Source organism: Pelecanus crispus, chromosome 11 (assembly GCF_030463565.1).
Source record: "Pelecanus crispus isolate bPelCri1 chromosome 11, bPelCri1.pri, whole genome shotgun sequence".
Lineage (NCBI taxonomy): Eukaryota > Metazoa > Chordata > Aves > Pelecaniformes > Pelecanidae > Pelecanus > Pelecanus crispus.
The window spans coordinates 32,292,429-32,308,449 of NC_134653.1; the positions used below are offsets into that span (position 1 = coordinate 32,292,429).

General features: G+C 44.5%; 1 protein-coding gene across 2 annotated transcripts in view; it reads left to right on the plus strand.

Moving 5' to 3' along the window:
- The window catches only part of KDM2B (lysine demethylase 2B), a 119,196-nt gene that overhangs the window by 32,477 nt on the left and 70,698 nt on the right, over positions 1-16,021 (plus strand). For both annotated transcript variants that reach the window (XM_075718075.1, XM_075718074.1), the window contains exons 6-8: positions 893-999; positions 10,509-10,602; positions 11,504-11,657. In XM_075718075.1, the coding sequence (XP_075574190.1) occupies positions 893-999; positions 10,509-10,602; positions 11,504-11,657 (355 nt within the window). The remainder of the gene's footprint in view (positions 1-892; positions 1,000-10,508; positions 10,603-11,503; positions 11,658-16,021) is intronic.

The window sequence follows — 16,021 nt, forward strand, 5'->3', positions numbered from 1 at the left end:
CTGGGTCGGGATGTACAGCCACACTGTGGCCAAACGCAGCACTACAGCCTGCCTTGGACTTCCCAGGTGGACTGGTGTTTTCCCTGGTTTTGAAACCTGGCGCATGTGATCCACTTGCATAACCAGAAGGGAGCGTTCTGGGTATCTAGCACGGGCTCCATCATAAAACAGACCAAAGAATGAGTCACAGGCTTGTCCTTGCTGTGGCTGTGATGGACAGACTGCAGTTTGTGCTCCGGCACCCAGTGCAGGAGCTGTATTTCAATGTCCCTGAACAATCTTCAGTTTCTATCTCTTGCTCACCTTGCTGGCAGTATGTTTCCAATTGTTCAGCTTTCGCTGTTTTCTCCTGCTCACACTTCCTAAAAGTTTGGCTTTTGGACACGAACTTTGGTGAATTTATACCCAAGTAGAACAATGAAGGCAAAGCACAGTAGGTGATAATGTAATTACTCAAATCAGAATTTGGCCAGAACAATGGTGCTAATATTCCTTGAAATGTAAGGTATTCGAATAGTATAATCTCTTTTACATTTGTATTTTAATGTTCATAACTGGAATTTCTAGGCTATTGGCTGCAAAAATACATTTGAATACAGGCAGCAGGTGATGTTGCAAGAGAAGGTGCTCACAGGTGCCTATAGGTCAGAATTTGTGCCCACTTAAATTGACTGCAAAGCTCTCCTTGCTCTGGGTTGCAGAGAGCTGAATTGTGGTGATGAACTGCTGCACCTTAACATGTTGGGTCCATGGGACTTTTGCTGAACAGCAAGGTTCTTGCTGTCTGTGAGCATCTGCCGGTCTGCTGCCGTCATTGTTAGAGTTTTAGCCAACAGGAGTATATCCTACCATGTGTTCAGTAACTAACAGTTGATTTTGGTGGGACTTTCAGGTGGACTTAGTCGACTGGGTGGATAATATGTGGCCACAGCATTTGAAGGAGAGACAGACGGATGCTACCAATGCGATTTCAGAGATGAAATACCCCAAAGTGAAAAAGTAAGTTTGTTTAAGTCTTTAAAAAGCTCTACTCTTGACCTCCTTGATTAATTCCTTTTGAACTCCAAAGCTGGTAGGAGAGGAAATAATGATTTATTTATTTTTCAGTGAGCAGGAAGGGGGGTTGCTGTGGCTGACCTGCTTGAGCTATGTAATACCTACTGATGGACTGTACCAGCCTGTAGTTACAGCCTTTAAGAGAGGAATATTTTGTTCTAATTATTAATATTTAGAAGTTCTCAACACATTTTATTCTAAACATTTTTTGAGAAATAATCTACATTTTACTGAATACAATCTTTAATCAAAACCCTTTGAAAAGTGCGTTTTTATTTTTCAGTTCTGAGCAACTCTGTTTTGAAAATGGCAGACTGACCTTAAATAGTAAATTCTCCAAAAGTGCTACCCAAAGAAATCACTTCACAGCATACAGATATGTCATACGGTTCACACAGTATAGTCAAGGTACTTCTGTAGGCTGGGTTCAGATCCTTCCCAGGTTCTAAACTACTGCTGGCTGATCAGTACAACTGAAATAGGTGTTACTGTTAATGATATAATAGCTATTGATCTGTGTGGCTGATGAACACCATAAAATCCTGGAAGCTCTTCACTGCTGTTTCTGTTTTAGAGGCATTTTCTATTGGCCAGACCTAATGCTGGCGGCATCCCAGGCTCTGCTGTTGAACTGACCTCGAGCATTTTGCAACTCGCTCAGAACTGTTTCCAAACTGTAATGTCTAAAATAGATTGGTACTAACATATACAAAGGAGTGTGCAGTCAGAAAGTGATATGCAGCATTTACTCTCACCCTGTAAAAATAAACATTTTGGAAGGTAAAGGTCTCCATAATAGAAGAGCTTCCGTGGAAGGCATCGTGGGGAAGCCTGGTCCTATGATATGCTCAGCACCATTGATTTTGGTGGAAGCTAAAGATACTCTATCATTCTGAAAAGAGTAAGCTGCTTGTTAGGGTAACTAGATATGGATAGGAGTGCCAAATTTCACATACGCATTTGGAAATGTCCTAAGTGACTTGCCTAAGGTCACACAATAAGCCAGTGGCAAGAGCAGAAAATAGAACCCAGGCAACTTGCTTCCCAACTGGTTAGTCTACTAAATGACATTATTTATAATCTGCTAGAGCTAAGAAACTGAATCATGATTCAGGGCTTCAGGAGTGATGGCTTGTACAAGGTAAGAAGTGAAGAAAAGGATCCTTTTCCTAGAGCACGCACGCTCCAGATGCTGCAAAAAATGTAGCAAGTAAACAAAACAAGGCAGAGATGGTTTAAAGGGTAAGGTAGCAACATGACTAACAGAATTTAGCAGAAAAAGCAGAGTATATTCTTGCAGTTCACTACTTGCATCATGAAATGCCAGATGGTAGGTTTCAAAGAGGGATTTTAGAGAAGTAGCAATTCAACAGATTTTGACATGGAGCTTTTCCCATGTGTGGGGGATGGCCTGGTAGAAAGGAAGGAGATGCCTGATGAAGAAGACGACACAGAGCCATTGAGGTTGCTGTCACTGGCAAAGTGAAGGTGGAGGTTGACAGCTTGATAAACTGGTAGATGTGATAGGTAGAGGGAAACTAAACAGTGAAAGACTGTAAGCGCTTGAAATGTGACAATAGAGTTTGATGTGGGGAAAAGGAGTTACCATGCATGGAAGTTAAAGGCAAGGGTGATGTGGATGAGGATGTTGCTAGTGAGCATCATCTAGCATAAAGACTAGAGAAAGCTGATTTACAGCACTGTTGGCACAAAACCCTCATCCATCTGAAGAAGCAGCAAAGATAAAAGCAATAACAAACATTGGTAGTCTAGGAGTACAAGAGAAGTTGTACTGGATCAGGACAAAGATCTGTGGCGCTCAGCAACCTGTCTGCAGTTGGCTGCTGTCATAGATGCCCTGGGAGGAGTTTAAGAACAGTCTGAGCGTAGAATGATGCTGCCCCTTAAAATTATCTTCTGAACTTCCACTTTCTGCAGTTCAGGCAGGGGCTATCCTGAGGTGGAAATGGTTTCTGTGTGCTTAGTGACTCTCAAGAGATTTCTCTTCCATGAACTTGTCCAGTTTAATTATGAACTCCTCAAGAGATTAGCTTTTTCCATCTTTGGAAATTCAGATTGACCCTCTCCTGTATTGATACTAGTCCCAGATATTGCTCTGAGTACCCAGAGGGTATAAGCCCTTATTGAAGACATCGTGTTCAACTGTGGAGCTAAATGTCAGTGCTGTCACTTGTTTCATGCTACCCATTCTTTTATGCGAATTGTCAATATTCATATGCTTTATTAATGACTGTTGTTGCTCAGAAATGGGATTGTTTCATTTAATTCTTGTTCTTAGCATTCTCGTAATACTAAGAGTTTGCAGTATGCGATACCCACCATTAACGTGTTCCCTACAAACAAAAAGCACTCCAGCGAAAGCGTTGCGGTTTTGCAGACACAGATGGCATTACCAGACACAAATGTCTGTCTTGGCTCCTGCACGTCAAGTTCCGTGCTGGGAGTGAAGTTAGAGAACGCTCCATCTGCTGTGCTGCTTTGGTTACCAGGAGCACTACGCGCGCTGGAGAGTGCCCTGGCTTTCACTTGGACTTGCACCATTAACTTTTTTAAAAAATTCTGGGTAATGAGGTTATTTTTCTGTCTGTAAGTAAGTGACTACTTACCTAATAGGAGTCTTAGAGGACTGAATTAAGTGGGGAAATGGTTTATGTCAAAAATATGTAAAAACTTTCCAAGTACTACCTCTTAGGCAGTAAGACATGAGAAATTAAGGGGCTGGCTAGCTGAGATTGTAGTGTGACAAACTTCAAACTGATATAAGTTGGCATTGCCCCTGAAAAAACAGTCCCTTGTCCACATTGTCCCATCCTCATTGCTAGAACACACTGTTGTGCAGCTGCAGAGTAAACTGGACTGGGGACTGGTCTGGCTGAAAACTGACTTGGAAATAAAGAAGAAAAATTGGTTACTTTTCAGGCCATCCAAACCACCACATGGCTGCATAAATGCTCGCGCCAACTGAAGGGCAGTGCAGAAGTGTGGAAAAAAAAAAAACCCACAGCAGTGGTATCATCGACAAACCCTTTCTGCAGCTCACACAAGGTGCAGGGCCACGAGGCACTGGGTGAGCAGAGCGAGCAGCTCATTGCTACTGAGGAAGCCTGCTCTTGCCTCCCCCCTTCCACATCCCTGGCTGCAAGCTCCTGCGAGGGGCCTCACTAACATGGGAGCCTGATGGAAGGAGGGCAGGGTGCTGTGTAACCAGGAGGCAGGGCAGAAGGAAAAGGCAGTGCCGTTGTAACATCAGTTTTTAGGGGCAGAAGCTGCTTCTATCACCTCAGATGTCTGTGATACTGCTAATCCTAAGGGTAGGAAACTGTGATAAAAGGAAACTGAACTGGGCTCAGAACTGCTTCCTTTTGTCATGGTGCACCATAACCATTTTCAGGTAGCTCAGAACAAGCTCAGATTTAGTTCTCTGTTTAAATTCAACCAGGACTGAAGCAATCTGGATACAGTTGAGCCCCAACCAAACCAAAAAATGTACTAATCTGATTTCTTGTTTATCAAAACAGATAGCCCTGCTGAAATTATTATCCTCTCTGTTTATTAGGTTTTGTGTTTGTAGCCTTGCAAGACTATTTGCAAAGCAGTGGCAGTGAAATAGCAAGTGTGCCAGGACATGATGGCTATAGAAAGAGTAACAGGCACTTCTAACAACTCGATAAAGTTTGTGGTATGGAACAACTGAAAATGAAAGTCTCGGTCACTACAGCACTCTTTTTGCCTTCAAAATTCTTCCTATTACTTAAAATATCTAAGCAGTGCTATAATAGGTCTTTATATCACCATTATTCTTCAACTAAGGATGGGGTATCCTGTATGGAACATCTACCTGTTCACAAAAGCATGCTGCTCTGTTACCATGTACTCACTCAGCCCTATTTTCCCTCTCCTAGGCTGTTATTCAGCCATCCATTCCTTTCTATTCATTCCTTTACTAAGTAGGGATGGATTTAAACAGATGCTAAAATGCTCTGCTGAGCTGTGGTCTAATTAGAAGCTGAGGGTGTGCCTCTGGAGACAGAGATTGCCCTTTGAATTGAGCGAGCTCGCAGGTCCCGCAATGCAACCTGGTGCTGTTCTGTACATGTGAGATACTCGTATGCACTTTGTATGTCATTTGTGAACTGCTTTTGATACAAAACTGCTCTATAAATTTAGGTAAGTACAAGAAAATTAGACGAATAAGTGCAAGTTCTCATTAAAACTTTCCAAGCTAGCGAAGTAAATAAAATTTAATATCTTCAAGTCAGTGTGTTCGTCTCAAATCCTCCTTTGTGTAGAGCTTGGAGGACTTGCAGCATCACACGTGTAACTGCAATAAACACTGGCATTTAAAATGGTTCGTGGTGAGCCTGGAGCTGAACAGCCATGTCACAAGGACGGAGAAACGAGTCGTGTTCTCACCAATACCAAAATGCTGTCCCACGGGCAGACGGGCCCGGCTCGCTGAGAATTGGCAGCTTGGTTCATTTCCTTGTGGCGGCGGGCACCTTCTCAGAAATCTAAGCTTCCAATTAAAAAAAAAAAAAAAAAGAGGCCTCTTCATTCTTACAGTTCAAAGGTAACCTTCCCAGCGCTAGCTGAACATACACCGCAGCAACAAGGTTTGCAGGCAGCCTGAGATGGTAGCTGGGTGCCGTTCTGCTGATCCTCTCCGAGGGCTGTTCAAGCCAAAATCTGGCGGCTGGAAGGTAAATAGCACTCTCCGGCGAAGCCCCCGCTTGCGCAGCGGCGCGCTCAGGTGCGAACCCAGCCCGCGCAGAGCGAAGCTTGGCGTTTCACCTCGGGTGGGAGCGGGGAGAGGCCGGGACGAGGACGGTGTTGCCCGCTTTGGTCCCAGCGTGATCTGTGAGCGTGATTTGCGGTCGCTTCACAAAATCGCTGGTGCAGACCGAGGTGCATCGCAGAAAACAGGCTTTCTCTTATCTCAGGTGGTGTTTTTGTCCGAGTGACTCGGCTCGTAACCCCCTCGGGGCAGGGTCCGGGTCTTGCATTTGCTTTTGAAGTGCCTGGTGCGCGCACCGTGTGTAATTAGTTGCTGCTCGGTCTTGCTAGGCGGTGGGTTGCTTCTACTTCAGCCTGGAAGCGCTGAACCGCCGTTTACCGGCCGCGCTGCTTGCCCCAGCCGGGCTGCCCCGCTTCCGAGGGGGCGAGCGGGGCCCGCTGCCTTCGTGCCTGCGGGCAAGCTGCGGGCGGCGGCTGGTCGCCGGCAGGGCCACGGGCAGCCCCCCCCCGGCCCGGCCCGGGCTCCGCAGGGCCCCCTCGATGGGCAGAGCCGGCCCGGGCGGGCGGAGGTGGGTGCCGCAGGGCCCTCCCTGAGGAGAAGCCCGCGCTCTTCCCTGAGGGGGGAGCCGGGGCCCTGCCCGGGGCGAAGCCCTGCGGCCTTCCCGGCAGGGGAGAGGCCGGTCCCTCCCGGCGGGGGTCCGCCGGCGGCGGGGGCCGGGGCGGGGCGGCGGACGGGCCGGGCGGGCTGGCCCCGTGTCTCCCGGGTGACAATGGCTTCTTTTGTCTTGCGGCGTCATTTGTGGCTTTCGGTTAGAGGGCCGCAGCGTGGGAGCGCTGCTCGGTGCGGGTGGCGCCGTTAGCGTGAGGAGTCGCCCAGAGGTAGCTATTGTTTCCCGCCGTCTCCCCTCCAGCTCCCGCTTCCAGATGCTGTGAGGCGAGGCCTGGGAGAAGGGGACCCCGGGATGCCGCCGGGGACCGCCGCAGCCTCCCTCGTCCGACGCCTGGGAGCACCTCTCCCGCCCGGGGGAGAGGGGAGAGCCAGCGAGCGAACGCACGGAGCGGGGCCTGCTCCGTTTCCCCGGTTTGGCACTTGCAGTTGGCTCATGGGTTTGTGGTATTCGGTTTCAGGCTTAGGGATTTCAACCAGCCGGCGCTGCTCCTGGGAGGAAGGAAGAGTGAGCTATACTTTTCTCATTGGCCCGAACAAAAAACAGAAGCCTCTGCTGGGGTTTGGGAGTGGTTTATGGGCTGAGCTCAGTGGCAGGGGAGCCCTCGCAATGCCAGAGGGAATAGAGCCGTATGGTGCGCTGCACCTCTTGCGAGAGAGAAGGAGCTGAGCTCAGGGTAATGCTGCCGCTGCGTACGCCCGCGCGTCTCCCCGAGTTCATGTGCATGTGCGTTGCGCCTCTGCCTTCCCCCGCTGCGCCCGTGCGCGTCCGCATCCCGGCGCGGCTGTCGCTGCCTTTGTTTCTCTCTTTGCTTGCGGGTTTGTAGCGATGCGTGGCGAGTGCATTGTGGGCTTGCCTGGGAGTGTGGTATCTGCGCTGGCTTGTGGAGCGGTGGCTCTGTGGTGCTTCGGTGTTCCCAGCTCTCTGCGTTCGCTTGGTGGTTTAGCTTCATTTGCACCATCTCCCTCCCTCTCTTTTTTTTGGGGGGGTGGGGGAAGATCTCTGTGTGTTCTTCTCTGAGTTTGCAGGTTACTCCATATTTCTTCGCATCGTTTCTCTAACAAATTTCCCCAGATTTCTGGGGGGAAAGTTCCCCTTTCCCCCACACCACAAATCCTTCCTCAAAATAACAATACGTTAACTCAGACAATTTCAGGCTTGTGGAGAGCATAAAACAAACTCTTCAGTGGGGAAGGGAAGCTCCCCCACAACAGATTACAAGCAGCTGCATGTTTTAAAACCCTAACTGAGGCTGTGCAGGGAGATAAAGTGGAGTATGCAGGGATTGGATGTGGTAGCAGTTGGGAAAAAAATTAAAGTTCGGGCATCTTTTGCATCGCCTGGTTTTTCAGGGGGTAAGTCTGGTCAGATTGTCTCTCCATGCCCTGCTTGGGGTTGTGTTCCTGTAACCCACTTTACCTGCTCTGGCCCAGAGTGCTGAAGGCAGAGAGCTGTGACCAGAGCACACAGTGGGATGTAGTTTCTAGATTTCTTTCAACATGGATGCTGTGTTATGGCTTTCTCCTTTTTTTTTTTTTTTGATTAATTTTTTTTTTTCCCCCCCCTGTTATGAAGAAACCTGAAAAGTTGAGTCGTTCCCCAAATTAGCAGCTGTTAGTGATGAGAAGGCGCTTGCTGAGGTTGGAGCCGAGCGGTGTATAAGATTAGCTGTGGCATGGAGCTGTGCTGGGACCATGTGACTGCGGTGTACATTGGAAGAGGAAGCTGTAGAGGTCAATGCAAAGGCATTGTGCCAGACTCTGGCAACAAGGGAGATTGCTATATGGTGGAAGATCGCTTTTTCAGGCTCCTGAGCCTTTCGCTAGCTCTTTGGGTTGGATAAAAGCAACCCTATAAGATTAACATCAGAAATTAAATATGGAATGGATCGTTTGTGGATGGAAAGAAAAACTGGGTTTTTTTCCAAATGCTTTGTAGGTTTTTATTAATCACCATATGTGGCTCTTTCACTAAAACCACCTTTATTGGAATGGAGATTGTTGTGTTTAGAGGCGTTTCAAGAAAACAGAGGGGAAAAAGGGGAAAAACAAGGAGAAAGAAAAAAAAAAAGAGTTGCGTGTTCACAGTTATATCTGCCATGTGTTTTCTCACAAAACCAAATTTTAAGCACTTTGACGGAGAATTCAATCCTGTTATTTCCTCTCTGAATATAAACAGATCGACAGCTTCAAGTTTTGATTATTGACTACCAAGGAGTAAATAAAACTGGCTAACGCTTAGGCCATTTATGCTCTTTCAGCATCTCTTAATATGAATGGTGAATTGTCGGTAGGTAGCGTTGTTTTAGAACATTTTTGTTAGTGTGATGTATTTTACATCTGACCTTTTGGAAACTGAAAATAATTGATTCCATAAGGATTTGAATTTTTTACTTTAAAACAACATGAACCTCTAATACTCAACAGTGCCCACAAACTGAGAATTTCCATGTTGTTTTTTTGTTTTATGAGCAATTATTCAATCTGTGACTTTTTCCAGTTTGGCTGGGAGAAAGGCAACTTCCTTTCTGGGCTTCTTTTATTGTTTTTAAATTCTATCTGACTTGTAATCAACAACATCTTGGTAGAGAAAACATAAAAGGAGAAATTAAAAAAAAATGTATTTGGGAGGGGAGGACTCATATTTTGAAATGGAGCATATTGAGAGTCTAGACAGCTTCTTGGCTAGCTGTGATTTTTGAAGCATCTGAAATACCCCAGGGGCAGAAAAAGCTCTCTTCCTGCTTCTGAAGGATTAAAAAAAAAAAATAAATTCCAGAGTGGGCAAGAGGAGAGACATGTAATTGCACAAGGAGAGGTTTTAATTGTGAGATGAAGGCGTAGGACCTTTTTTGAAGCCCACAAATTGACTGTCTTCATGACAGCATTGCGTATCATTCTGTGAACTCCGGCTCGGGATGTGGTTGCTAGGCAGCGGGCTCTTATGTACCTATAGTCTCTCTGATTTGCCAGCCTTCTGCAGACACATGGTAAGGTCCTTTCCAGCCTATCATCTAGAGGGACTTTTGCACGCCTTCTGCATACTGCTGAGATTCTCTCTACCTGAATGTGGTGAGAAAAAGACACAGTTAAATGAAACCTTTTTTCTTTTTTTTTTCTTTTTTTTTTTTTTTTTTTTACAAATCCCGTTCTGGTACTGTTTCCATAACCCCCCTCAAAAAAAAAAACAACCACCCCCACCCCCCCCCAAAAAAAGCCATGAAACGGAGACCGGAACAAGGAAAAGAGGTTAGTGGGTTAAGTGGTGTGTGTTTCCTGCGTTTGCAAAGGTGCCTATAGTGAGAAGGGCGGCTGTAATTCGGCCATTAGTTACAGATGGTGGCTGGAGGCTTGAGATTCATGCAGCGAGATGAGAGCTCTTGTATCTCTTTTCCAGTGATGCCGACTTTAAACTGCTTTGAAAACCTGAATCAAGACGGCATTAAAAAATAGTGGATTTGATACTTAGCGATGCGGCCAGCTGGTTCCTTTATGTATTTTGACGCAGAAATGCCTAGAAATGTGAACAAAAAGCAGTTAATTTGCCAAATGAGGTTTCTGTCCCCCAATCTTTGCAAAAATGGCATTAGTGGCAAGTAGGTAAAGAGCATTCAGGAGGATTTGTAAGCGAATTAGATTTTTCAAAACTTCGCTCTTTGAAGCCATTTGTGTACAACTTTTGGAGAAGGTTATGTCTTTCAAGCGGTGAAGGGAGAGCATTAAACAGATCACCCTGGGGATTGGCAGTGGCAGAAGAAATATTTCTGAACAGCATAAGTTTTAATGTTTTTCCATTCCTTAACTCTGAAAGCTTTCGTTCCAGTTGTATGAATAGCAAACTCAACCTCAGAGATACGCAATTTTCAGCAGAAACCTAGCTACAGTTACTTCATGAGACAAACCCCAGTACTATAAATGCAGAAACTTAATTGGTGGAAACAGTATCGCACATGCAGTTAACCTCTGCAAATTCAGACATGAAGAATACTGTTTCAGACTGATTCATTTTTGTCCTTCACTCTGCTTACAGGTACTGTTTGATGAGTGTGAAAGGATGCTTCACTGATTTTCATATTGATTTTGGTGGCACTTCAGTGTGGTATCACGTTTTCCGTGGCGGGAAGGTAGGTGAACCTTGTTGTTTGATATTTAGTTTTATTTCTCTACGCCTCTTATGGAGGGGAGGGGTTGCTTGCTTTTATTTTTCTTTTTTTCCTCTTTTTTGGGGGGGATAGTCAGTGATCAGTCTATTTCAGCTAGCTTTGTTAATGTACAGGGAGTTTGCTGAACTAGAAGGATACCATTCACCTTTATGAAACAAACGAATGATTTATTTGAAATATCAAATGTTTTATTTGGTGGTGGTAGTGCTTTTAGGCTTGTTACTGCTGCATGGTTTAGAAGTGTAGTGCAGTGAGTACGTGGCTGTGTGTACCCTTGTTGGGTCAGAGTGCCCTCACAAGTCTCCTTCTGTAGCTAGAGCTTCTGTTTCCTTTTAGAGATTCCATGTTCCTTTAGCGTGCACATGCACACTATGCCTGAACTGAAATATTACAGGATACAGAAGTGTTAAAATATACAGCATGTATGGCTACGTTCACATCTTTACTGTTTTAGGTTGCTTTTCCCAATTCTAGTATAGACAGCATATGGTGGGAACTGAAATAAACACTGCAGATTGAAAATCTCTGTGGTACAGATACCGTTCATCTATATAGTCCAATGAAGTTGTGCTATACCAACACATTGTTTTGAACTGAAAGTAAACTCTGCAGGCATCTTCTGAGTAAGATGTCTCATGGAAGAGAGATGACAACTGACAGTTATCTTGCCACTTCCAGCACATGGGCTAATTGCTGCTGCTGTCTGCTGTGTGCCTCTGTGTACAACACCTGGTGTTTTATGCAGAAAGCAGGCTTGGTGTTACATGTTCATTTGTCTAACACATGATAACCTCGTTGGAATTTCTCAGCTATTTATTTATGTTGACTGTTGCTAATAGTTAAATCTTTGTTTTATTTTTAGATCTTCTGGCTGATTCCGCCTACTCTGCAGAATCTAGAACTTTACGAAGAATGGGTTCTCTCAGGAAAGCAAAGTGATATCTTTCTGGGAGACAGGGTGGAACGATGCCAAAGAATTGAGCTGAAACAAGGCTATACGTTCTTCATTCCTTCAGGTATCACTTGTTAACTAACTATTTTTGGAATCACTGGAACTGTGTTTGGCTAACGGTTCTCTGTAAAGCAGTCCTTCATATCTAAACCCAGTATTGACCTCTTTCTGTGCTACGGCAAAATAAAGGCTAGGGACTGAATGCACTTAATTTACCAGAAGTTGCCCCATCCAGACTGATGAAAAACGTACTGTGAGGAAGTGCGTGCAGTGATCACTTGTTCTGTACTGGGGAAAAGGAGAGAGAACTTGGGTCTTTGGGGCTGTCAGTCCACCGCTTCTTGTCAGAGTCATACTGACTTTTGCTATTGTTAGCTTTCCTGGGAGAATACTTTTCTGGTTTTGTGATCTCTTCTGGCAGGTTTTACCTGCAGTTCAGTAACCTACTTCTTTGCCTCTCTCTGTAGCCAGAGGTGGGTCTTGATTCCGTGATGGAGCTCAGTGGAGATTCCAGTACTTGGAAGAGCAGATGTTGTGCTCCCTCAGGGTTGCTTCTTGGGGAAACAACTTTATTTTACTGTCACAACTCTTCAGAACTTCTGCTGATGGAAATTGTGCTCAATCTGGACATCTTCCAGTAGCCCAGCCACACTTAATTTTTACACTACTGCCCACTTCAGTAGCTGTGTTGCATGATTCAGGCTCTTCTTGCAAAGCAACCAAATAGTTGCTGCTTTGAAGGCTGGTGAATTCAGCCCTTTCTGCTCCTGCCTAAATTGGATTAGGATGGTGCAATCTGTAACACTTCTCATTTAAGATGATACCAAGTTTTGCCCTCGTTGACTATTGTGGGACCATAAGTTTGTTTAGACAGAGGCAATGTGTTACATCATTTTAGTGGATCTTACCAGGCAAATATAGGTAGCCTTTCTACATGACAGAAAGACAGGTTGGTGGTTTGTCAGCTCTGGAGTTACTCTGTGGAGATGGGATTATTATTTTTTAATCCTGGAGACAGAGAGAATGCAGGTCATGCGAAGACAGCAACAATATTCTTGCCAGCTAGGGAACATTATTGTTATTGGTTGAAGGCCACAAATTTGCACATTTGTAAGTATTTGGTAAGAATCAACCTGGGAGGTGACAGGCAAAATGACTTTGAGGGTGGAGGAGTTAATCCATTAAAGGAATTAGGTCTTCCCTTGAAACAGGTCAGAATGTGCTGTTACTGTTTGAACTGGGTGTTTGAGTGTGCCTGTGCTGTTTGCTTAGATCCCATTACTGCATCTTCGTATTTATCTTCATTCCCCTGTGAACAGCCTCCTACGAATAAGACTTTCTGTATGTTAGTTTAGTCATGCTCAGCAGCTGGAATACAGCAAGTTGTGGGAGCTTGTACAGGACAAAACTGTAACATGGTGGCTGAAGTGAAGTGATTCCAAATGTGTTTTTTGACTGTAGTTTCTGTTTTCTTAGGAAAGCCCAAAGTACAGAAATGCCAATACCTCAGACGTTTTAGGCTCCGTGCCATATTTGAAAGGCATATATGAATAATTTCTCTCTAAGCACCTCATGGACTCAAGGGTTCTTGCTCTGCTGTATTTTGTTCGGAAAACTTATTTGCAAATCTCTTATTTATGTGAAAGGGCATTATTTCTATGTTCGTTTTAAGAGCATGGAAATGCCTAATTAAAGGCTGTTCCAGGTCAGTGAATTGAACATAGCTGTGTAAAGCAGGTCAATTCCTACAACCTCTTTGCTCTGGTTTGTGCACGTATCATGTTAGTTAATGTTTGAATGTGTTTTGTATGTACTTTACAAGCATTCGTAGTGTTCAGGTTCTGATAACGGGTGCCTGTAAAACCAGCATGTCCCATACTTTCAGTTGAGCCTGATAAACTCTTGACCAGCCTCAACTCATCCATGAGGCAAATGCCTTCTAATTACAGGTCTGGTCACAGAAGGTGTAGAGTGATATAGCTAGTGCCTAGCTGGACTGTTAATGGAGAATGTTTCAGCAAAGGACCTTTTCCATAAAATATCCTGCTCTGCTCCTGTTTTCAAGTAATTTTTGGGAGTGGTCCTAGAAATGCTATTATACCCTAGCAGCATAAGGATGAAGTAGGTAGAGAAGGCTTTAACAAGACAGGCGAGGGAGCGAGATCATAGGCTTGTGGGAGATGGAAGGTTTCTCTGAGAATCTAGGATCAGCAGTAGATCCAGTAAATCCCTGAAATTACAAACCACTTGGACAAGAATGGGAATTATTCTTACAGAAGGCGTAACTATAGTGCTCAGCGGGGCCTCAGGGTGTTTTCCTCTCCATCACTGCCATCATCCTTTCAGGATTAAGTTTAAACCAGTTAATTTCTACCTGTGCTTCTAACCCTGCAAAGCACTAAGAGGCACGATCACAGCTGTGGTATCAAGGAGAAATTGAGCAAGTACTGTCAGCATAGTGAGTTGTTACGGTCCAAGGTGCATCTTGCAGCATTTTAGGAGTCCCTCCTAAGTATGGGGTGGGGGGGAGTAAGCTGGGATTCGGAGGGATACTGTGTCTGGGGCCTTGCGTAGGAGTCAAGCTGTACTTCTGATGGCCCCATAGGACTTCTCCAAACGAGCGATGCACCGTTACAAGTTCTCACCTCCCACTTTACCAGTTCCCACTGATGAGTCAAGGATGATAACTCTGGTAAAGTCTGTGGTAAAGTGATAAAATCAACTAGAAACCTGGCCTTGTCCTTTAATATAATTGTCTATACTGCTCTCAGCATAATTGTTGATTGAGAAATATACCGCATTGTGCCATTCTGAGGTTTATGGCCAGATGTAGATTTAAGATGTAAAAACAGCTGAAGGTTCAAGAGGGGAGGAAGCTATAGTCACTACCAGTGTCAGTGAATTACTGTTTTGTTTCTGTAGAAATCTGACTGTTGTTTTCCCAGGATGGGAGAGAACCTGTCCTTACACAGGAGGACATTAGTAAAGAAAGCTACAGCCCTAGGGTGTTTGCACTGTGTATGTTACCATGAGCAATGTTTAATCTTTCATATGGTTACATGTTCAATGCAGATGGAATTTGGTCAAGGTAACACATCTTACTCTGGTATAGTGGACAGTGGATGCTGCATATCTGACCCACCTGCCAAATAGAAGGGAAATTCTTTATAAGAGTGTGCTTCTCTTTTTAGGTATAAACTGTGATGATCTGGAAGAGGAAAAGCATAATCTCAGTGCTCAGTTACTGTCTCAGTAGGGAAACAACAAAATTTTATCAGTCACAATCAAATCCAGAGCTTGTCCAGTATTATTTGTGCTGTAGCTTTCTTCTGTACTCTGTGTGTGTCCAGTGATGACTTGCAGGGAGGATGTGTGAAGTGTTTGGAGTCCATGGTGGTGGTGTTACGGAGAACTAGTTTAGATATCTCTCATCACTGTACTAGGGACATGCAGAACCAGTGTTTGGGCAGCATCCATCAGATTTCTACAACTCAGGATTACTGTAGGCACATGTTCTGGCTTGTACACAGCCACTTGTTCTGTTACGTCCTGATTGCTCCGCTACAGCCTGTTTGAAATACTGCTCACTAAGTTAATGCCAATGCGTTACACATTTTTGAAATACCTTTAGTGCTTCTTTTACTTTTAAGTATTTTTTACATCTCCTTTTACATCACTGTATAACTTCACTGGAGCCTTTTCTCTGTCCTCCTCTTGCCCTTCAACTGCCACTCCAATCTTTATGCTCTATAAACCATCTTTTACTTCTATCCTTGCACTTGTTTTCTGCAAGTGGTGCATTATGCATCAGATTTCCTTCTGTCTCAATTCTCTGAACACCATGTTAGTTTCTCTTGCGTACTCCTGAACGTCACTGCTGTTACCTAAACCCAAGCTCAAAACTAAGCATACACAAAATAAAAAAGTCATCCTTTTTCAATCCACTCGCTCTTTTGAGTCTTTTAGTCTTGCTGAATACGTCATTTTTGATTGTAAGTGATGGAGCTCTGACATGGATATTGTACTTCTCCTCCTTCCCTGTTGTCCTCTACAAACAAGATCTTGCAGTAGTTTGAAATATGTTAAGCTTGTTTGATTTTTTTTTTCTCAATTTTCTGCCAGACCTCTCTTTCAGAAAAATGACCTTTTCTTCCATGCATGTCTATATATGCTTGGTGTAGACACTTGCACTTGAAATTCAAGACAGTTTGCACATGCAAAATTAGAACGTACAAAAGCAGGCCAACTAGTAGTCTCTTGTGGCAAACTTGCCTTGCAGTATTTGTCTCTTGTTAATATTGTAAAGTAAGAGTATAATCATGATGTGTCTTGAGAATAAGAACTCGAGCCAGTTCTGGATTGTTACTGATAATGTAGTCTGCCAGAATATGGATGAACTTGGATTTTCTTCTCTTTTTGCGAAGGCCA